The following is a 23,430-nucleotide window of genomic DNA, read 5'->3' as shown; positions in this document are numbered from 1 at the left end:
TCGTTAAAAATCTTCGTCAAAAAAAAAGAACTTCCTCGTTTGTTATTGATTAGAGTTTGTTTCGAAGAAGCTCTGGGTCAGAAGGGCAACTAATGGATGTTTAGTACCTACATTTGCAAAACGAGGTTTTCGCATGCAACTTACCAAACAATCAATTCACGTGTTAGCCGCAGGTTTTAGAGAGTGCGACCGCACGTTTCGCAGAATGGAATATCAGCAACAAATGCTTTGAGTTCTCGTTCTGTTTTAGCATCGGACGGAAAAGAAATGTACTTCAATTTGCAACGCTCGTGCCGAGCCACTGGGTCACTCATTAAAACTCGGTGTCATGATTGCCATGGAAACCAGTCGACTTTTTCTTTGAACAAAAAAACGCAAACATCGCGACATGTACCTGGTTCATTCTAAAGCTTGGGAGTAGGAATAGATGGATTTCGCTAACGTGTTTACATCCTTGAAGCCAATCAACTCAAATCATGTGATGACTGATTCATTTGGGAAGTTTGGGAAGTTCTGATTAAATATATACTCCCATACTATCAGTTGCGTGTGACAAATTGCACTGTAGTAACCTTCCAAATGAATCATCACGTGGTCTGAATTGGTTGGAAAAGAAGGATAGATACCCGTTAACCGAATCCGTCTATTACTTTACTCGATCGTAAGTAAGGACACTAACAAGCGTATTTAGTAAAAATAAACTTAAGGAGAAATAAGTGAACTTTTATACCTTGCGGTTCGGTTCGGTTCTTTCGTTGGCTTAAGTGGTTTAGAAATAAACAAAATACCCAACAGTTTTGTTAAGGTGGACACAACTGAACAGTTCATTTAAAATGCAAATAAAAGTGTGATAAAAAGTTTGAAAAGAGAAAGGACAGAAAGAAAAAGTAAGGTTCACTTGAGGCGTAACGGAAACACAGAATATCTATTGACGGCTCAGTTCCGAGAAAATCGATAAGGAATTTTTTAAATTCTTATGGCGGACGAGTTTCCCATTGAGTCATTTTTCTCCTCTTCCACTCGGTAATTTTTTTTTTTCTCTTCCTTCTTCTTTCTTTATTTCAGGCAGCTTTTGCTTTCTTTTTCTCTATTTTTTTCTAACATTTGAATACTCCGCTTCGCCTCTGTTGCAACCGTTTCCTGTAATCTCTCGCGGCTACTTCGTGTCTCTCTCGTTAATAATATTATTATTATTCGAAGCCATCTAACACTATTTCAACATCATGCAGATAAACACATATTACCTTTTTGTACAGAAGAGGCGCTGGCATGGACTCTCAGAATGGTGCGGCTTCTTTTAAGGAGAAGGCATGTCCGCAATACGATGTGAGTGTAACTTTATCATTACTTGAAAATGTGGGACTGCTGTATGCACCAAGGATAAACGGATTATACATTTGTCAGTTTATGGAATATAGGAAAAAGTATTATTTCACCTCATCGCAGTATCGCGGGCCGAAAGGCTTTTCGTTTGATAACGCTTCAGGATGTTAAGATCATGAAGCGTTTGCGTTGATAACAAGCTCGGCTTCAGTTTTTGATAAACATCGATATTGTCATAATAATGATTTCCACTCACATTGACGGCTTTCAAAGATCATGATAGCATTATAGAATGAACAGTACTCTACGTTTGCTGAAAAAAATAGAGTTGTGGAGATTGAAAACCAATTATCGTACTGAGCGCATTGCAGTTTTCACTCCGTTCATGAAAGAATGCACAGACAAAGCTTCAGCTATTAAACAGACGGGTATATATATGAGTGGATTTCAGTAAGTGTGCTAAACAATATTGCCATCATGCTTATACGTGAGCTAGTTGTCGAAAAAAGAGTACTTTAACCAGTTTCACAATAATAGATTTCTTAAAGGACAAGCAAGGCAGGTATTGCACTTATAAAATCAAAGTACGTGTTGTAATCGGAAGCTTCAATGGTTATATTTACATGAAAAGCACCGAATAGTTCATAATGGCGTAATGCCACTCAACAATCTAAAAAGCGATCTTGCACCATTGTCTTTGTTCAGTTCCGCTCCAAAATATTTTAAGCATTACGGCTTCGGCTCTCAACGAGATAACGAAAAATGACGCGGTGAAATGAGATCCGAATCGGAGGACAATAATAATCTGCATAATGGGATTCACTCTGATAAGGGCAACACTTTTATAAGCCTTGGAGCGAATTATAGCTTTGGAATCACGTTGTTTGTACAAAAACCTACCTACGAATTACCAAAGTGTTTCGTATTCTCTCAGGCTGCCCTCACCCGGACGATCACACTATACGAACAGAAGTCGACAAATTGCAATGGTTTTTTTGAAGATTTACAGTTACGTACTATGTGGTAGTAGTAATAAAAATCAGGTTTAGAATTAATAGTTACGTAATAATTAAATACACTAAAGTAACACCAGCCGACAAGAAAAACTGTGGTGTAAATTGTGCTCTGTGTTAAAAAAAAAAAAAGACAAAACAAACAAAAGCAAACAAGAAAAACGCAGTGTCCATTACAGAGTTGTCAGAAATAAAAACAGAAGAAAAAAGAATTAAAAATCAGTCAGTTAATTAAAAATCCGTGACGACGGTCAACAGTTTTGGTTAAGCAGGGTTAAATTTCTACAGACGGCGGCTTGGAAAAATTTAGTTTTGCTTCACTTGATTAACATGCTCGTTTGCCGACAATAGATGCATCAATTTATCGGCAAAGTTGTCAAAGGCCATTATAATTAGGAGGGTAAAAAAAAAAAAGAAAACTAACGATGTGTTTAGTTGCCAGTACGAGCCTCAATGACAAAGAAAAGTGCGCCTGATAGCCATAGCTGTGCCCTGACCTGTAACTAAAATTACCGTTTATCAGAAAAACCATGTGCGCATCGATATCTTGCTCCCTCGTGCTGGAAAAAAAAAGTAATAATAAGCCTCAAGGATATGTTATCATTGCTTTTGTTATCTTCTTGTTGATCGTTTGCTGTTTGCATTTTACTTTTGTTCCAGTTTTATTTTATTTTATATTATTTTCAATCATCAGGCTTCATTGTTTGTTTTGTTTCGTGTTTGGTTTTGTTTTGTTTGTTGTTTGCCTAGTGCATGCATGAAAAAATGGATTAGTTTAGCAAACAGTCCTGGAGTTTTGAACATCGACTTTTTACCGCAAAATGTGTGGAAAAAAAAAATTTTCGTTATCGAAATGAAATGCATAGGTTACAAAACGGCTCCCTCACAACAAGAAGTCTCATTCATATCAAACAGCTTCTACACTACCGACCGTGGACGTGTAGACAAAACTTTTTTTTTTTCTCACTCCCCTGACCCTAACGGAAATACGTGCACCTCATAAAACCACTGCACTTTTAATAACGAACAAAAATGGAAACTTAACCGTGACAATTACACCTTTGGTAATTAACTGTCGCGGATTAATGCTTTGTCCTGTGTCCGGTATCATAAGGTGAGAATTGAATAGAATCCAGATAACAAGGAAGTGACTCTTCTCACGTACACTCCTGCAGGCTAGTTTATAACTTATGTTAACCAACGAGAAATTCTTTCAACACATCGGCTCCATAAATAAATAGCACTAGTTGCTCTGTTTAATTTGCTGCAAAAAAATTGAGAACTCTGACTTCGAATTCGATGGCGCCAAAGAAAGGTAACCACATTGAATTTTATGTCATTTACAATGATGTTTATATTGCGTTTCAAATCAACCTTTTTGTGTTTTATGTGTATAAATAATGTTTCTACTTGTTAATATCTTATTTTGCTTCATTTCACTGTGACTTTTAACTTACACCTTGTTTTCCATTTCATTCAATTATATCTCATACTATTCCAAGTTATATTTGTATGTTTCGTTACGCATGATAGTACGCGAGGTAATGCATGCAAAGTTGTAAATGTCTGTCAAGAACTTTCGTGCAAATGATGCTTTCACTGCTTTCAGTGGGAGAGATTAATTGACTTGACCAACAGGACACATATAGTATAATTATGAACCCCTGTCTTTTAGAAAGAGGGAAAGCAATTCTGCCCTGAAATTCTATAGAATTGTGCGTGTAGGGATACTGTAAGTCAAACGACATAAACACGTAAGTTCGAATGAGTGAGTGCACGTGGAAACTGAAGTGGATAGGAGAGTGTAAATTTAATGCCGAAAACAGCGCCAAAATTTGCCGTCAGTGGCTTATCACTGCACCGTAGAGTGGAGTCAAATTCCTGTCACTATTTTTTTTTTTTTCCTTCTGGACCATTTCTCCTCAGAGGTTTGCTGAACACTTTAGATAAGAACGGAAGGCAAAGAGATTGTATTAAGAGATTGTAAGTGCAGCTACTGTATCTCACAGTGAAGTTTTCATAACGAGGATTGATTTTTTATTACATTTTTCAAAAAGTAGAACGTGAATGTATGTGTTTTAATTTTGCAAAGAAGGTCGATTTCTGTTGTGTTTCTTCCACCAGTTGTTATATAAGCACTGTAAGAAAACTTGTCATAAGGGGAGTCGAATTTGAAGGGTTGTCACCAAAATTGTGTGGCATGTGGCATTGACTTCTTTTCGTATCTCAGTTAATTTAGAACTAATACACTTCCTACCAAAATGGCAAGAGCTTCGTCAGATTTAATTAAGAGGTCGTGACCGTTTTCCCGATAGATGGGATCCTCGATAAAAAATCGCACGCAAACAAGGCTTACAAACAGAAACTTGCTTATTTTCTCAAGTGTCCTCGGACATTTTGGAAAATCGGTCTTTGGTCACGGTTTACTCATCTTAAAAAGTTTAGACCAAATTTTTCAAGTTTGCCGTTTTGTAATGTTCTCTATCCTTTACAATCCTTGCTTCGTTAGGGTTTATTATTATCTCTTTAGGGATTTCTTCTCTTGGCAGACTATTATTTTCAGCTTTTCTTCAATTTGAAGGTAATTTTGTACGTTGTCAAAATATTCCAATACAGTGACTGAGCTGATTTAACTATATGCAAGAAAGAAAGTGCTGTCCTTTGCAGTTTATGCTGAAGGAATGAGACTTAAGAGCTTTATAATGACTTTCGGTGATTTTCATTATCGATGTCGATTGAATTTGACTCATAAATATCGTAACGTGAGTATCCTATCGCTCAAAAGAGAAAAGTTGTTTAGCAATCCGAACAATGAAATCGAACTGATACTATCTATGCGCCACGGGTAATAGTGACAGGTAACTTGGTCATGCTATGCATAGCATGACCCCTGTTTTTATTTTTAACTTCAAAGAGCTTTCCAGTTCTACAGATGAACTTGATTTAATCACACGGTCAGCTATTTATAGATAAATAGACAGCTTTGGTATTTGTATATTCGTCCAACAGCGAAGTCATGTTGATCACTGTCAATGTTCTTTGTTAAAGAAGTATTACATTTACGCTGCGGTTAACCTTAAAATATAGGGGGGAAAAAATGCCAAGACGTGAGAAACTGATTGAAGAAAACAATGGACGATACGTGTAATTCTCAGATCGAAAAAAGACAAACGATAATGTCTTCGAAAAGGACAACTCGTGCACTTGGGTAAAAAACAAAAAAATAATAATTATCGACATCTCTCGGATAATCCGGTATGTATATCAATGAAACAAACAGGATATCGTATAGTGTGATCGTCCGGGTAAGTGTAGTTCTGAAAAGAACTGTTGTTGGTGACTGACGTTTCGACAACCTGAGCGGAAGTCATCTTCAGAGTCAAGTAAATACTGTTTGTCAATCGATGATGTTATAAGTGTGGTTCGTTGAACATGATTGGTCAGTATAGCCATGATGGTATTGGCTGAAAGACTCGTGTAAAGTTTGTCATCAGTCATTGATGGGCTTCGATCCGTCTATTGTTAGTCAAATAGGTCGGTTTTTGGTCCGTGTATTGTTAAGTCGGTCTGTTAGAAGTCCGTTTGTCGGTTTCGTTTCCGTCATGGATAAGTCGTCTGTAAGGCGCCGGCCGTTGTTGACATCTGTTAAGAGGCGTTTGTTCTGGGTTAGTGTACCAGCTTTCCAGAGTCAGTCGTTGAAAATAGTTTGTACTGCAGGTTAAGCACTGAGCAAAGTCCCAGTCAATGTTGTGGTTTGTCAGTTGATGATGTACAGCAATGTGATTGTTGGCATCACCATTTCTCGTGGCTCGTTTGTGTTCAGTCAGTCTCGTGTTGAGGTTTCTGCCAGTCTCACCAATGTAGGAAGCCTGGCAGTCGGAGCATTTGATCTTGTAAACTGCGCCCTGTCTGTTGTTAGGTTCGTCTCTGTCTTTCACTTTGGTCAGTAAGTGTCGTAACGTAGTTGTAGGTTTGTGGGCTACACGAATGTTGTAGGGCTCTAGGATCCGTGAGATGGTCTCAGAAGTGCCCTTAATGTAAGGTATAGTCACTGTAGTAACAGGTGTAGGGTTCCTGTTCGTAACGGCAGCTTCACTAGGTCGGTAAATGTTTCGTCTAATAAAGTCAGCGTTGTAGTTGTTTTTGTGAAAAACACGTTTAAGCCCAGTTCACATGCTGCGCCGCAGGCTCATTGGCGACGGGACGAAAATATTACCTGTTTTGTTTAGCGATCCTAATTGAAACCTGAAGATATCTCCAGCTTTTCCATTCACTGTAGCGATAACCCCTCTCATAAACTATGGCTTTCCTTAATTAGCCATCAAAAATGCATTCCTTCTCTATCATCAATCCGTAGCTCTATGTTAATGAACCATGTTGCCAAGTCGCGATCTTGATTAAGCCGTCTTCTTCCCTCAATTTGTTTTCCCTGTTTTTTGTTTTTTTTTTTATTTACTTTTTTTTATTGTTGGCCTTGTGACAGCTATCAAACCTTTAGCTGCACCCGTTCCCCTAATTCAGTTGTTTACTGTTCGTTGCGTCAAATCGTTTAGCATATAAGATGACTTAAACTCCGTCCCGAAATCACTCCGCATACTTTGTCGAGCTTAGAGTCATGATTATTCTTGATTAAGAGGGAAAAAAAGCCTCTGTTTTGGGTTTGTTTTGAACTCGTTGTATGGAACGGAAAAGGACAGCAAATAAAAATGTTTTAAAAGCGAGCATTGTAATTTATTTTAAGCTTAAGTGGAAATTAATTAAAGACATTTCAAGAATGCTTTGGAAGTGCAAAAAAAAAAAAAAAAGAGTTAAACTACAGCTTATTATTAACTGTAAATGTGTTTTAAAAAATTGGGTTTGTGGCTTTGTTTGCTCTTCTCTTTTTTTTTTTTTTTTTTTTCTCCCATTAATAAGTGGCTCAAATTCAAATACCAACTAAAATGAATACTATATCTGTAGGTTGCCCTTTCGATCTCGCATGCTGTTTACATAAATCAACACCCAGGTTTCCCTTCAACCGACATACCATGTGCATCACCAAGTGTCATTGATTGCAGCAATGCTAACGTAAATCACGAAACATTAGTCTCACAGGTTATCTTCTCGAAGAATCACAAAGATGTATGTCACTGTGATAAAGAAAGTGTTTCCTTGACGGTGAAGTTTGGCTGTTAATGGATCTGCTGTCAATAAGGTAAGTAGAACAATAGTAAGAAAACTAAACATAGAGACTAATTGCGTTTCAAGTAGTAACATGGATATCGAGATTAGTTATTCCTTCCCTGCTTGGTTTCACTTGATCCAATGTCAGTCTAAGAGACTTACGCTTATATGAAGTAGTCTCGAGTAATACATTCTGCTTGCATTAGTTTACCTGAGGGTAATCAATGCAATCCTATTGAGCCTTCGAGTGAAGGATAATACTTAACTAAACTTCAAAGCTAATCATGGCTCTAGATATCTCGTACGCAGTAAATTTGGGTACGTTTGGCCAACAGACATAGTGATTTTCCTCGCGATCACGCAATGCTAAGAAAAGATGTCTTAACGCGAATTTTCGGCACTGATATAACATTTGAGTCCAGCAAACTCGCTTTACCATATTGTAATATTGTTTTTATTTTTATTATTATCGTTATTATTATTATTATTATTACTATTATTACTATTATTATTATTACTATTATTATTATTACTATTATTATTATTATTTTCTTTGAGAGAATTGATAGAAAGCATTTCAAAACCGCCATTATGGCCCATGGCCCTTTTGAAAAAAAAAACAACAACAACAACAACAAGAAAAACTGATTCACTGTTTCTGACAAACATTTTCTGCTTGCTTTTCTCGTTCCTATCTTCCAGCATTGCGGTTTTCATCGCTTTTAAAATGGCGTTTCATGATTTCACGATTAACAGTTTCCTGTTTCTGTTCTATGCAATGAGTTATAAAATTTTGCTGGAACTCGGCCATTTTTAGTCTTGTTCTCTTGGCATTATGAAAACTGGGCCATGACCCCCCGCTCGCGATGCTAAAAGCCCTGAAGTATATTCATAGCGAAAGAACCGTTTACTTACAGAGTTGTACCCAACACAACAAACAGAGTACTTGAGGCTGGCGCAAGCAACTCATTTGAGTCGGTTTAAACCTTGTTGAGTATTTTCGGATCTGTCCTAATTTCTTAATCGTTTTACTCTCTTGATTCAAAAACGTGCCACTGCGGAGATAACAACCAAATGAAGAAAAAAACCGCAGCAGCCCGAAACCTAAAAGAAACAAACAGCCAAAACACCGATAAGCGGCGAGAAATAGAACTCGCAAAGGCAGGATGATGCTAATCAGGTGGAAATGAGTTAATATATGGTTTCATCAGCAACGCCCATGTCAATCTATTCGGTATCAATAGTGCAAAAGTCCAAAATAGCAAAAAAAATAAATAAATAAATAAAAAATAAAAAATAAAAGAAAGAAAGGAAGGAAGGAAGGAAACACACTTTCATATGTGCATTTTCAGGTCTTTCAAAAGGCTTTGTCTGAAGTTTATTCATACCATTGAAAAGGCAAAGTGTTAGAAAGGATTTCCGCATATCATTACAAGCCTTGGCGTCAAATCAGTTAAGCAAGAAGTTAACATTGCAAGCTGACCTTAAAATTCGAAAAGTCGGGACGCATTGTTTCCATTATAGGCCGGGGTTACAGATGTCGCGCTCAGATATCAGAGTGATTTAATACGGATTTTACAAGATAAATAAGCTTATATTCGGCCATTAACTATAACAGAGCCGCACTGCTTGAAAAACTTTAACTTCTGCCATACAATTTCCACATCGTAAAATTGGAGTAGCTGATGCATGCACAGCCAATCAAAAAACCTGATTAGTCCGGGAGGAGTCGTTTACATATCGTTGGGGCTGCAGGATTAACAAAGAACTTGTTATATGTGCCAGGGACGTTTACAAGCAGAAGGTCATTTTAAAAAGTGCTCGCAAACGTTTACCGAAACTTCAGCAAGTGGGCCAAAACTGCACAAGGCAATTCTATGTAAGTGGCACTGATGCTAACCGTTAAAGCCGCTATTAAAAGCAACAGGGAGAGATCTCAAAGAATACAGTCAGTTGTTTTTAATCCCCTGACTGCGTGATCTTAATTCTGCTATCTAATGGCGTTAAATCAAATACACGGTCTTAAGTGGACCGATCGAGATAACTGAAACGTTACCTGCCGATAACTTGTTTGAAATAATCAGTTAAATCTACGCTTTGTCCCGTCCGTATCCAGTTAGTAGGGAGTGCGTCTTCCCTAAGCAATTCATACAAAACGGTTATTTAAATTATTTTGGCCTTTGGGGTGCAATCTTGGAATTCCCAAACGTTTTCGACGCGTAATCATGTTGGACGAGGCAATAGTATACCCAAAGTTTACACTTTCTAGAAGGAAAGAAGAAAGGAAGGAAGGAAGGAAGGAAGGAAAGGATCATTCCGAATAAGTCTTTTTAAGTTAAACACTAGGAAATGAAATAATATGGCCTGTGCTTATTATCTTACAAGTTTTTTTTATTATTATCATTATTATTATTATTATTATTATTATTATTATTATTTATTTTACAGTACTTCTTGTTTTCTTTTTGCTGTTTCAGACGTTAAATACTTCGTGAAAGAGCTGGTGAAGTGGCATAAACTGGCAAATCACTGGACCAACATTTTAGCAATTAAACAAGCGCTGGATATCAATTTGTTATCACAGGCAACGTCAGCGAAAGCTCCCCTTCCAAAAGTCCACACCGTCAAAATTTATCACAGGCAACGTCAACAAAAGTTCGCCTTACAAAAGTCCACATCAGAGTCAAAGTTGTCCTTACAGGGAAGCAATATTTACAAACACTATGGTAAATATAAGCTTCAAAGGAAATTCTTCGAATGATTTGCACAACTCAACGTTAGTCAACTTATCGTCAACCGAGAGTGCCGAGTTTAAAATCTTCAAACTGTTCTTTTATGCAATCATATTCCTTATCAGCATTATTGGCAACACTCTTGTATGTATTGTAATAGTTAGAAGGCATCGAATGCGTACCGTGACAAATTGCTTCATATTAAATCTGGCAGCAGCCGATCTCGCCATTACTTGTATTTGCATTCCATTCGATATCCCAGTTCAAGAAAACAACTACAAATGGCCGTATGGAAGTCTTCTTTGCAAGCTTCTTTACCCTCTTCAGACAATGGCTATGTTCGCGTCAATCTTCACCCTGATGACCGTTAGCCTAAACCGCTATTGGGCCATTGTCTACCCTTTACAAAACCAAATGTCAAAGAAGCATGCAAAGGGATTCATCTCTGTAATATGGCTTTTATCGGCCTTGGTCACGCTTCCTTACATCTTAGTGTTGCGACTTGACGAAGAGACGGTGAGCTGCGAAGAACACTGGCCTGTGAATGTTAATTACAGAAAGGCGTACACACTGTCACTTTTCCTGGTTCAGTACGTGGTCCCTTTGACAGTAATCACATTGGTCTACTTGAAAATTGCACGTGAGATGCGCAAATGTATTAAAAAGAGGAAGACATCTTGTATTAACAGAGACCTCAGCAAATCTCATCAGATCGAGAGGAAGCGAGTTGTACGCATGCTAATTGTTGTGACAGCTCTCTTTGCAGTTTGCGTTCTGCCTAATAACATTATGTGGTTATGGCTAGACTTTGGCAATGGGGAAGAATACGAACATTTTTGGGACGTGGTCGCGGTCACCAATATTATCCTGTTCGCTAACAGTGCTGCGAATCCAATAGCCTACACGATATGCCACGATAATTTTCGGGAGGAATTCCGACATTATGTCTCGTGCGACCGTAATATTTTTAAATCAATACTGGAACGGTCTTCGTTTTTGAGAGCCCAACGCGCAAGCTATTACACCACTACATGGACTCGAATAAGCTCGATGAAAGGAAGAGAATTAAAGAAAATGATGAAAAACGCACCAGAAACCGATGTATAACCCTTAACTCTCGAGGACTAATCCAAAATACAGTGTAACCAAAATCAAGAAAACTACCACAAGAATATGTGATTTGAAGCACATTCTCAAAAATAACTTGTGCCAATCAGGGCCCGCATGTTTAGAGCACGATTTACTTAATTCAAGAATAGCTTTTATTTCGAATTGTATTTAGGTTTTTGGGTTTTTGCTGATATTTTCTGTCTCCTAGTTTTATACGTCAATTTTTCTTCAACTTGGGAAACACTATTGCACGTCCTCATATAGATATATGTACAGAAAGAAAATCCTCCATCAACTTTTCATCCTAAATTACTTTTAACCATCTTTTCAACAAGTGTACCTAGTGCAGAAATTCATTTATACGAGCTCCTTGAGACACAGACGTCCGAATATAAGACTAAAACTAAAATGTCTCGATCGACGTGTTAGAGGGATGTAATGGTCTGCTCGTTGCTTGAAAAGTAAGACAGACTAAGTTCCTTTGACAATTAGCATGTTGATAAGCAAAATGCCCATCTTTCCACATAATTGTAAGGCGAGAATTTTAAAGCTATAGAGATGGTGATCTTTTGGTTATCATCGATTTCTTTGTTGTTACTTCTTTCTTATTTATTTAGTCACAGTAAGAAAACAAAACAAAACAAAAACTACGAGCCTACAAACTTACAAACAACTTACAAACCACGGATTGGCGTGTAAGACGGAATTGAGTCCCCAAACTTTGTCACAGGGAAGCCACTTGTAAACTATTTTAGAAAATGCAAAATCTACTTCATCTCGAGTTTTTTTCATTTAAAGCGATATTTGAACTTTTGCCCTTGGAGAAGCCCTCAAACCATTGTTATTATGCAAATTTACCGTCCTAATCAACATTACGAGAAAGTTCGTTTTTTGCAATTTTCCACGACAAAAATAACGCCTGCACATAGATTCCACTGTGGAAATGTTATTTGAAAGAAACCGTAAAGTTTCCTATGGGAAATGAAATTTGGGGAAATTCAATCTGTGACTTCTGAACACATGTACAGTATTCCCATGAAGCGTTATGGCCTTTGAACTTACAGTTATCTTCAGCGCTTTTCGTATGCTGCAAGGTGGTCAGTGTTCTCATTAAAACAAAATATGCCATAAAAAGAAAGGTTTTCTTATCAGATTTTAAGATATATAGCTTACCATCCACTTGTATGGCTTGATCTGCGCAGCAGCACTGGATGTGATGGCGTGACGATCATTCACAAGTAGCTTTTCTTGGATCAACTTGGCCAGAAAGCATTTATCTTATGACAACACAGCGTATTGAGACTCTTTGATAAAGTCTTTCAAAATAAGTCAAAATGACTTTCGTTTTTGGAGTTTTGGAACACTCAGCGCGGTACATGGAAAACCCGTATCCGATATTTGTGTGCCGCCGTCGTGTGTGGTATGACATGACATTAGTATATCCGCTGAGAGAGTGCGATCTTACAAAAACAATAAATGTCTAGACTTCTGTCATTTGTAATTTTGGATTCTTGTTTTAAGTGATATTTCCAAATGCTTTTGTGAATACTAAAGAGAAATGGCCACCTCAAGTTATTCGAGTGCTACTATAAGGGTAAGTCCCTTTCTTTCAATACGCCAGTGAAGTACACGGATACTACACCAGATATGCATCTAGACAAAAACTATACATATCTAAAGTGCGTACCAATTCTGGTAAACAAACAATTGCTTATACAGCGACTATTCTCTGGAACAATATCCCTACTCATCTTAAAGATCTCAATACCTTCAACTTCTCGAAACATCTGAAACTTTATTTACTGTCTGAGCAACATTCTGAAAACAAGTAATATTTCTACAACTCCTTTTTTCCAATTTTATGTACATATCTTATTCTCTTAATAGCCTTTTTCTCTGAAATCTCCATAGAAACGTAATAACTGGAGGCTGACTAGAAAACCCTTGGTTACTTGATCATGAGTCTCCAGACACTTTTTTCTTTGCCTTTACATTTCACTGATATATAAAAAAAAAACTGTAAATGTACAAGTAAATAAAGTTATTGTTGTTGTTTGGGTTTTATCCGGATCAGGATCATATTGATTCCAGTGATCCAAGAACTCGAATCATGGTATACCAAATCATGCTTCTTTTTTTGATGTTGGAAACGTTAATGACCCTTCTCTTGCAAGGTTCTATTTTAAAAATTTGAAAAGATTCCAACTTGAACTTCCATCTATTTATTCATTTATTTCATTTTTTAAAAGTTCTTTATTTTTCTTTTCAAATTTAGCCTCTTGCACAAGGGATCGATTTTTGCAAATTGTAACTATTTTATTCATTTATCGACATAATTGCTTTTTTTTCATTTGGTTATTATCATTTATTTATTTATTTATTTTCATTTTGGCACTCTTAGCTTTTGAGCCTGATAATGATTATTATTCTATCTTTCGATTGGTCGAGTTAAGTATTCTTTTGACTTTAGCTTGAAGTATTTCAAAATCAGTACAGAAAAATCAGAACTGGACAAAATTTCACCATACGTCACGATGTTGTTAGAGCAATTTAGGTATGGAAATTTTGTAAGGCAGCCTGAGAAAGGGCAAATTAAGTCACGTTACAAGCGATGACAAGTATAGCGATCCCCACTTAAGGCCAAACTAATTACAATAGGGTGTAGTAGAGGCACATATTATTGATTCGTTGCGAGAATGAAATGGCACAATTCAAACTAAGTTATATTACTGTCATATCATCATGGGTGACAAATTACTCCTTAATTTTGGAGAAAAATTTCAGCGATTTTCTTTTTATAATTTCGCATTTGAAATTATAGAATCATATTGCCATGGCAAAGTTTGGCGAGAAATTTCTCAACACAGAGTAAATAAACAAGTCAGAAACTCAGAATTGCAAGCGTAATTTATCACCTATAATATTAAAAGGTAATCGAATGGTATAATAGAGAATTTAAGAAATAATGTCACGTGCGTTGTGTAAAAATTATAATAATTTCCCTCGCCTAATGGTCAGGAAAGTTAGTAGAATTTTGACAAAACGCGCGTAAAATTATTTCCTCATTTCACTCGTCACCGTGTGATTAACCATATTTTGAATAATTATTCTTTAATTCTAAATTATAGAGGGTGTATCAAGACGCAGTTGTTATACTAAGTGATCTCAGAGGTGGTAAGACGAGGTAAAGGGAACGGACATTGAGAGCTAATGCATGTATAAAGATGGACTGATAAAAACGCAAATATTTATTGTCACAATTTTTGCAAATATTGAAGCGGATGTTTCAACAAAAAGATTTGTTATCTTAAATGACTGGATCATAAAGTAATATTTTTTTTATGATTTGACATATTTTGACAATTACTCTTTGTTTACAATTAACAGGATCACGAAACCACATTGGAAGTAACAACAGTCGATTTTTGATTAAAAAGACAAAAAAAAAAACTAAATCACCCAGTGTTTCATAGCCAGGGAAAAGCGTTTCAATGAGTTGTAAAGATGTGAAATGAGCTCATGTAGTTTCATTTTTTTTTCTGTCAAAATGAAATAAAAACGTTGTTAAAATATTCAATCATGAAATTATTCAGCGAGTTTTTGTGGGATTCGAGTATTTTGAAAATAGCCATGTCATAATTATCAGATGAGCCCAGGTGATATTGTTTTAATATAAAGGCAGGAATTCAGAAATTGCCTTATTAAGACTTTGGTCGTCAAAACAAGAGGAAAAGCATGACTGAAGTAATTAAATTTAATGGTGTCATGATTACTTTTTTGGCTATCCAGGTTGGAATCAATTCTTGGAGTTGTACTTTCTTTTTTCCTTTTTACATATATACTTTGAGACTATTAGAGTTTTTTCCATTAGTTTGACAATGGTCGCTTTATCTTAGCTCGAGCGCAACATTTATGGCAATACGAGATAACCTGACACGTGATATTTTTTAATACGTCAAGTTGCTTCCAGTCGTTAATGTTGTAGCATTTTAAACTTAAGAGGTCGAGTTGAAAAGTCAGCTGATTGCGAAGACATCGGCTTACTCCAGTCCGTTGTGTTGTGTTGACTGGTAACTGAGTCGCTGGAGGACTTCTACCAATTCTGAAAACACCCACATCTTTAACACGTGAGTCACTAATGGTTTAAAATCAATTTACTATATTTGTAGTTCAATGATGTTCATTACAAGAGTAGCCTACTCTCAGGCCCATCTTGAAACTAGGAGGAACTGGAGGGAAATTTGTTTCCTCTCTTCATTTTATCATTTTTGAGGTTTTCTCAACTGAGAATATTGATGGCCGCAAGGTTAGGCAAAGATGATCGCTAACGCGATTCGCACTCAGCTGATTAAACAGGGCGAAGAGAAGAAAATCTTAGTATGCCGTACATCTTGGAATTAATCCCTTTTATCCTAACCTAATATTGGTAAAACTTTTAAAAATAATAATAATAATAATCTATTACCTAATATGTGACACAGAACGAAACGGCAATAAGTAGAACACGAGGCATCTTACATTACAACGTTGGTTTACTGATTACAGTGGTCAAATAAATGATGAAATGAATACTAATGACAGGTCTTTTTTTCTTAATAAATCCATTAGATTTCTTGTTTAATTTGTTTTCCGTTGTTTATTCACTGAACAAACTGAATTTTAGGTTTATTTGGTCATGAGAAATGAGGTCAGAGTGAATCTGTAATTTAGCAGTCACCAAATCAAGGAAACTGACACGCTAATTTAAAATATGTTAATATACAATATTTTTTGGTACGATTAAAACAAATTTACTAAGCTGACACAAACATAAAAAAGGCTCTTATTTGGTCCTTTTTTTTTTTTTTTCAAGAAATTGAGATTGACGAAGAGCGTGTGAGCCGCCATGTTACGGTTTACGGCGTATATTTTGCCTATCCATTGTCCTCCATTGAGCTTGTGAGAAATTTTCCCGGTTACCAAAACCGGCGTTGAATATGAATTTCAAAAGAAAACACAAGTTTCGCAATCGGCTGCTTTGCTGAATGATTCAGAGCATTTAAATCCGCCATTAAAAGAAGGCCATTGTGGGTTTGGACCCGTTTCAATACATGTACATGTACCTCAGTGCCTTCTTGTTAACACCGGCCGACGATAATCTGACTTTTTTGCGTTTAAGACCTTAAAAGTCAATGTGCTCCCACTATCAAGAGGCTATGATCTAGTCTCTTGCCACTATCGATCTTCAATTGAATGAAGGGAAATGTTGACCATGCTATATTTAATTCAACCTCTTTTCTTCGTCGTTTTTTTTTTTGCATTTTCTTCGTTTTTGCCATTTTCTGGTAAAACGAGCTAGTGATACTTAATGTAGTTTTACCTCAGACCGTACCCTGTTACCTCAGCAACATGAGAAGTAATATCTAGATTGTTGCACTCGTTTGCTTTAATAGTAAATAACTAGCTCTCGTTCGTTAGTCGAACTACAAGCCCCAGTGAAGCCTCTTCTCTCTAGCAAGTTGATACCAGACAACAATTAGTATGTCCTCTAAAATAAATCCAGACATTCTAATGGGCACGGGAAGAGTTTCATTATTTGTACGTCTGTATATTTGATATTTTAACATAAGCCGCGCAGTTACGGATCCCGAAACCATTTTCGCTGGCCATGGGAAATGTGATGTTTCTTTGAAATTGGGTTTTCAAGTGTAATTGACACTGCTTCGAAACTGGGCGCGGTCAGTTTCCCAGGTAAAAATACCAATCAGAAACCGAGTTTTGGACAGTGAGCGTGCAGCTCGTGATCAATCATTAGACGTTTCAAGAGGAACCTTGAACGCAATGAATTTGCCAGTTTTCTCCTTCAAGTGTATCTATTCAGATCAGTTTCTGCGCCTCCTTATGCCGCCTAATAACTAGCCGCACAGCCATATTGTAATTTGATGTATTGGCGTCATCGCTGAATGATTTCTTCAGCTGTGTATTTCTTTCTAACCTTTTATTTTTTCATACGCAATACTTGAATACAAAAATTTGCTTTGTGTCAATAAAGAATGTACAACATCATTGTTCAGTTGTCAATTGCGAAATTATTTACTATCATTTTTTTCTTTCGTTGAAATTAGGTAAATGGTTCGGAATCTATTTCATTGGCAATTAGCGCTTTTTTTTGTTTGTTTGTTTTCAGCAAGTATTGCATTGAGTTAACAACATTTCTTGTTTGGTGCGCGTGAATACAATTTGGACGATTGGGAGAACAGTACTACCGAACAGGCTTAAGAAAAGTAAGGGGGCAAAAATAATGTAAAAGAATATAACTGAATGGATGGAAACGTTTCCTGGAAGGCAAGGAACTTGTTTTAATGTTAAGATACATTTCTGTTTTCATAATTCCATAGTTCTGTTGTCATAATGTAGAAATACCATTTTTGATTAATCTTATTTCTACTTCAGGTGCAAACGTAATTAAAGGTTCTATCTTCCCCAGGTTCGATATCCTCTGGTTGGATATTTGGGGGTAATCTACCAATGGCTAATGAAACTTCCGATTCACAAGGAGCAATTTCGCCAACACACCTGACTTTGCAAAGGAACTCAACCTTTCCCACATCAGCTGATGATGTGATTTCAAAGAGTGAATTTCTCAAGTACTGGAAAATGGTGCTTTTGATTCTTTATTCCACAATATTTGCGACAAGCGCGGTGGGCAACGGTCTCGTTTGCTTCATTATATTAAGGAGAAGAGCCATGAAGAGCGTCGTGAACTATCTTATTTTGAATCTTGCAGTCGCGGACCTTGTGTTTACTTGTATATGCATACCGTTTGATATCCCAGTGCAAGAAATGGACTACTATTGGCCCTACGGTGCGTTCATGTGCAGAGTTATATATCCTTTGCAGACTCAAACTTTGTTTGCTTCTGTGTACACTCTCGTTGCATTGAGCCTTTCGAGGTACTGGGCCGTCGTACATCCGCTTAGACAACAACTGAAAGTCGAGAGAGTTAAGTGGGTGATTCTTTGGATCTGGGTTGCATCCTTCATTTCGGTGTGTCCCTATATTGCCACCCTCCAGCTGAATTCTACGACGTTAAGTTGTGAAGAGAACTGGAAGAGTGAGAGGTCAAGGAAGGCCTACACGTTGTCACTGTTCTTTCTTCAGTATGTGATCCCACTGACAGTTATTTCTTGCGCTCATCTCAGTATTGCTTTAGACCTGAAACGAAAAACTTCGACGCGAAGGAGAAGTTTTATCCGCGAAGTTCACTACAAGGAAGCCAGAAAGGTCACAAGGATGTTAGCTACCGTAACATTACTGTTTGCTGCTTGTGTCTTGCCTAATAACATCCTGTGGCTGTGGCTAGACTTCGGGGGAGCTGACAAAAACGTTTCTTACTTCTGGGAGCTCTTGTCGTTTGGTAACATTGTAGTATTTGCTAACAGTGCTCTGAATCCCCTGTTTTACACGATGATGAACGACGCTTACAGAAAGGAAATCAAGAAAGTCCTTTTAAGTTGTTTAAAAATAGAGTAAAATAAACAAGACTGGAAATTTTCTCCTCCTTTGTCATATCATTATCATGTTGTGTCATTATTGTCATCTGATTTGATTTTTTTTTTCTTTCTCAATATTTATGTTACGCCATTGATTTTGTATTCTTTAACTTCTCCTTAACCTTAATTGGGAAGTGCGCTGGCCTCGTGGTTAGTGCGCTTCGGCTCTGGATCGAGCAGTCTGGGTTCGAGTCCTGGCTGGGGAAACTGTGTTTTGTTCTTAGGCAAGACACTTTACTCTCACAGTGCCTCTCCCCGGCCACCCAGTTGTATAAATGGGTACAGGAGAATTTGATGCTGTGGGGTAACCCTGCGATAGAATAGTATCTCAAACAGGGTGGACTAGAATACTCCTGGTCGCTTCATGCTGGAGATAAGCATCGGCCTGGTGGGTCACTTGGCTCGTTTGCAGACTTTACCTTTTCCTACCTTACCGTTAATTATGCCTGCATTTACAGTACCGTTGATTGAAGCCTTAATTTCATATATTTGGGAGAGAGGGAGGGAGGAAGCAATCATACTCGCACAATATAAACTGTAGTTTTGAACTGTAGACTTATGTAACATTTTTGTTGGGTTTTAGAACCGAAATCTTCTAGTAGAAAATAAATTCCATAAAGTATATTGCATAATGGAAATGATTTGAATCAATTGGTAAGCAGGTGGTGAACAGGTTGTCAAAATTTTCGCAAAGTGATGAATTCAATAGGCAGAGAGCTGTATTCGAAAATGTTAATATTAATAATCAATTGGCTTGGGCGAATGGATCACTAGCGATAATAGAATCCACATCAGAACTTTCATTGGATATTCAGCTACATTAAATTACAAACTCATTGATATGGCTCCCTTACGGTCAGACCTTGACAATAAAAAGAAATTTTTAATCCTGCACCATTGTCCCCAACAGATTTTTGACACAAATACACGTGACTGCACGCAGTGTAATAAATTTGAAAAATTTGTTATGTAGAATATACCTGCAGGTATTTTAAATACAGTCGAACCTCCGGTTGCGACCACCTCTCGTGAGCGACCACCCCTACTCAGCGACCAGTTTTCCAAAATACCTAAAGTTTCCGAGTCAAATCACTATATTTGGAACCTCTTGTAGGCGACCAGCTCTCGTAAGCGACCGCGACCAACTTTAGAGCTAAAAGCTTGAAATTTCTTTTGTTTTTAACCTCCCGTAGACGACCACTAATCAGATAATAGAGCGGAGACTGGATGATAAGGTGTTGTAACATTGTCGCGATCCGGATAGTACAGGGGATGGAAATATCTTGATGGGAAGAATCGGATTTTCTCTCGAAATTAACTTTTCCAATGAATAAAGCATTTTAAGTCTCCGCAGTTACCATATGCTAATGAGGCAAGATTTTGACCCAGTATGGTCTAAACTCTCGTAAGCGACCATCTCCCGTAAACGACCACCTAGGGTTGACATTTGGGGTGGTCGCTTACGGGAGGTTCGAGTATATATTTATATCTTTTCCATTATTAATTTTTTTCAGCTATTATCATCAGGAGTGCGATTTTTATTCATTTTATTTATGTTCCGCATTTAAATCGCAATTCGAAAGGAAAAAGGAAGGAAAATTCTAACTGTTCAGCGCTTTGAAAGAGCTCTCCAAAGAGATCTTTAGTCCTTTTAGTACTTTTCGCGAAACAGTCTTAGAGCAGGGTTAAAATGCAATTCTTGTCAGCTGCCGTGCCGCCTCACGTGCATCAGTCATGCATGCAGCTGAGAAATGACAAGACTTATTCTCGAAGTAAACTTAGGATAAACGCATAGAAGACAATTGTCCTGCCCAGCGCTTTGAAAATGCTTTCGAAAGAGACCTCTCTTGATAAAAACGTTGCGGACCTACAAACCTGGTAACTTTACACAGCACTTTCTAACAAACGAGAAACAAATATTTTAGCTGTCCTGCGCTTTAAATAAATACGTTTCGAAAGAGATGCTTTTCGCTTTAATCCGTTCGGCACTTTCCGAGAAACGACTTTCAAGCAGGTTAATAAATGCGAGTCCTGCCAGTGGCGCTTTGAGTTAATCATTCATGCAGGGAAATAGCACGACATCTATTTTAACTTCGGAGAAGCACGTACAATTTTCCGGTCCAGCGCTTTGAAAACGATTTCCAGTGCTCACAGTGCGGTAGTCCAAAACAAACTGTTTGTTTTTTTCTTTTCTCTCTCTCTCTTAACTCTCTAGATTTTCAATTTTGGATTTAGACGGACGCGATCCGATGACCGTTAATTGGGCATTGGTTGCGCGATCATGGCACTGAGACTAAAAATAACTTCTTGTTTTATACAGCTGTTTCGATAAAGGTTGTTCCGACACAAGCGTAAAAGCGAATGCGACAATACCGATTAATATTATGCCAATTATGGGTAGTAATAGTTTTGTATTCGTTGTTTGAGCTTCAGGAAGAAAAAGCATAAATATACGTGCTTGTGCTGTGTCCCTCTGTCATGGTGAAATGCCTTTAGCTTCAATCAAGCAACCGTTGGCAGCCATTACCCATAATACTTTTCGACATTGTCGCGTACGCTTTTGCAGCTGTTAAGTACATGTAATAATAGATTCGTTGACAATTGGAAGTTCTAACATGAAGCATATCAAACAGTTGGCAGTTCCCGGCTGTACAGCTTGTCACCTCACAGCGTTTTAACTTTTTGCGATCACATTACATGCTAACACAAGTCAGTCGCTAAGACTTTGTCTTAGCCATTCTTTATATAATCTGTGTTCCTGTTTCCAAGTAAACGTCTTCCTGTTTGGTTTTAAGTGTTTTACCACTTTGCAGTTACCTCCAGTCGTTACGCCTCACAAACATACAGACTGTAAGTATAAATTACTTTGTTAAGCCAGACATTTTGCAGCATGGAGTCTTCAACTAGTTGTTACTTTTTCTGTATACAACGGGAGTTGTAATTTTCTTTCCGGCCACTTCGTTATTTTACATGAGATATCATTAAGTTCGCTTGTAAGCTCATGGCCGATGCTCCATTCGTTCTTTTAATACCATATTTTTTCTCTTATTCGCATATTTTTATTTTAGGTACTCGTTTCTTTTCGATCGATGTGACCGAACAAACCTCATTTTTGTATAATCTTACTTTTGGTTCGACAAGTGAAGTATTTCCGCTTTCTCTAAGTTTATCAGTTATGATTGCTTTCTTAAGAATGGTTGGGGTGAGTCGGTTATTTTCGAACTGAAAGGCAACGCTTGAGGGAGAAAGTACGGTATTTATGTTTAGCAGGTGTTACCTTCTGTCGTGTCCTATGATCTGTTTCCTTGCGCCTGGTTGGGTGTTCGTTAGGTTTAGCCTGTGTACGTGCTCCAGTAATGAATACAGTCGCTTCTGGCGCAGTTCTTTTTTAGGCGCTTCAGTTTTTAATTCTTTACCTTTAAAAGTCAACCAAATTAGCATTAGGGTACTATTTAGGGAGTCTTTAGATCAATTTTTTGTATATTGTAGTTAATAAGTTATGAAGTCATTCTTTTCTTATTTTAGTTTTTATCCTTATATTATGTTATTTAGACAAGGCCCCTTTGATAACAGTACTCTTGTACTGAAGGGCTATCCTGTATAAATATTCGTGACTATGATTATGATTATGATTATGATTATGATTATGATTATGATTATGATTATGATTATGATTATGATTATGATTATGATTACTATCAGACATGAAATAAATTTAATCATCTACATGCATGTTTTCTTTGCAATGTCGGTATTCCTCTTTACGCTATCACGGGAAGGAGCTGTCGGATAAGTGGGTCCGCCCGGATTCTTAATATCTGTTTCAGGTGTTTTCCTGTATCATTCAATGCCTCATTTGTCCTTTATCTTTTATAGTTTTACAGCATTTTGTTCGGCGTGTCGGGCATAGGAATAGAGATGCCTCTAACAATAATATTTATAGAATTTGATTACACGCGGGGATACTCACCAAAGCGAGTATAAGAGACAGATGTTCATGTAAAGCAGCCTTTGCGCATTCATTGCCATTTCGGCTAGTTAAGAAAACACAGTGATCATTGCCTCCACCCTGCCATACATTTAACTTGGTCTTTTATATTAGCATTGATAATAATAATCACCATCCATGACAATTCTCTACATTGGCTGCTGTCAGACTGTTGTTTCGCTTCCAGCCTACCCAAGCTGTCTCTGTGTCTATGAGCATCGCATCTGAACCTCGATAGCAGTAGCAGTGGATCTAGAGGAGGGAACCGGGGGGCCCGCCTCCTCCACCCCCCTTTACTTTGGTTAAAAAAAGAAAAAAAATCACAGGAGGAAGAAAAGCCGGCAGGGCAAGCAAAACACTCCATTCCCCACTTAGCTCAAGGTCTGGATCCGCCACTGGATAGGAGCGAGTTAGTGAGGCTGGTTTAGATACTTTTCTCCAGAATATTCATTTAACATCCGTTTCCATTGTTTGCCTGTCGTCTATTCTCTTTTCCGCGAAAGATGAAGTACCAGCAATCGGCTCAGCGTAACATCCGCTGTCGCTTAGAAAACGAGAGAAATGCGCCT

At 37.5% G+C, this 23,430-nt stretch overlaps 2 protein-coding genes across 2 annotated transcripts; both read left to right on the top strand.

The window, feature by feature from the left end:
• The first annotated feature begins 10,144 nt into the window (after positions 1-10,144).
• Positions 10,145-13,162, top strand: LOC145492008 (orexin receptor type 2-like). Its single transcript, XM_081471321.1, has one exon. It carries the CDS (start codon positions 10,223-10,225, stop codon positions 11,336-11,338), a length of 1,116 nt encoding a protein of 371 aa, XP_081327447.1. The 5' UTR covers positions 10,145-10,222; the 3' UTR covers positions 11,339-13,162.
• A 4,686-nt stretch (positions 13,163-17,848) lies between these two features.
• Positions 17,849-18,853, top strand: LOC145493446 (orexin receptor type 2-like). The gene has a single exon (XM_081472917.1). The coding sequence runs from the start codon at positions 17,849-17,851 to the stop codon at positions 18,851-18,853; it is 1,005 nt and encodes a 334-aa protein (XP_081329043.1).
• Positions 18,854-23,430: the final 4,577 nt, after the last annotated feature.

Source organism: Orbicella franksi, chromosome 7, assembly GCF_964199315.1.
Source record: "Orbicella franksi chromosome 7, jaOrbFran1.1, whole genome shotgun sequence".
Taxonomy (NCBI): domain Eukaryota; kingdom Metazoa; phylum Cnidaria; class Anthozoa; order Scleractinia; family Merulinidae; genus Orbicella; species Orbicella franksi.
Note: the sequence above shows the minus strand (reverse complement) of the source record. Positions and strands in the feature narration are given on the sequence as shown.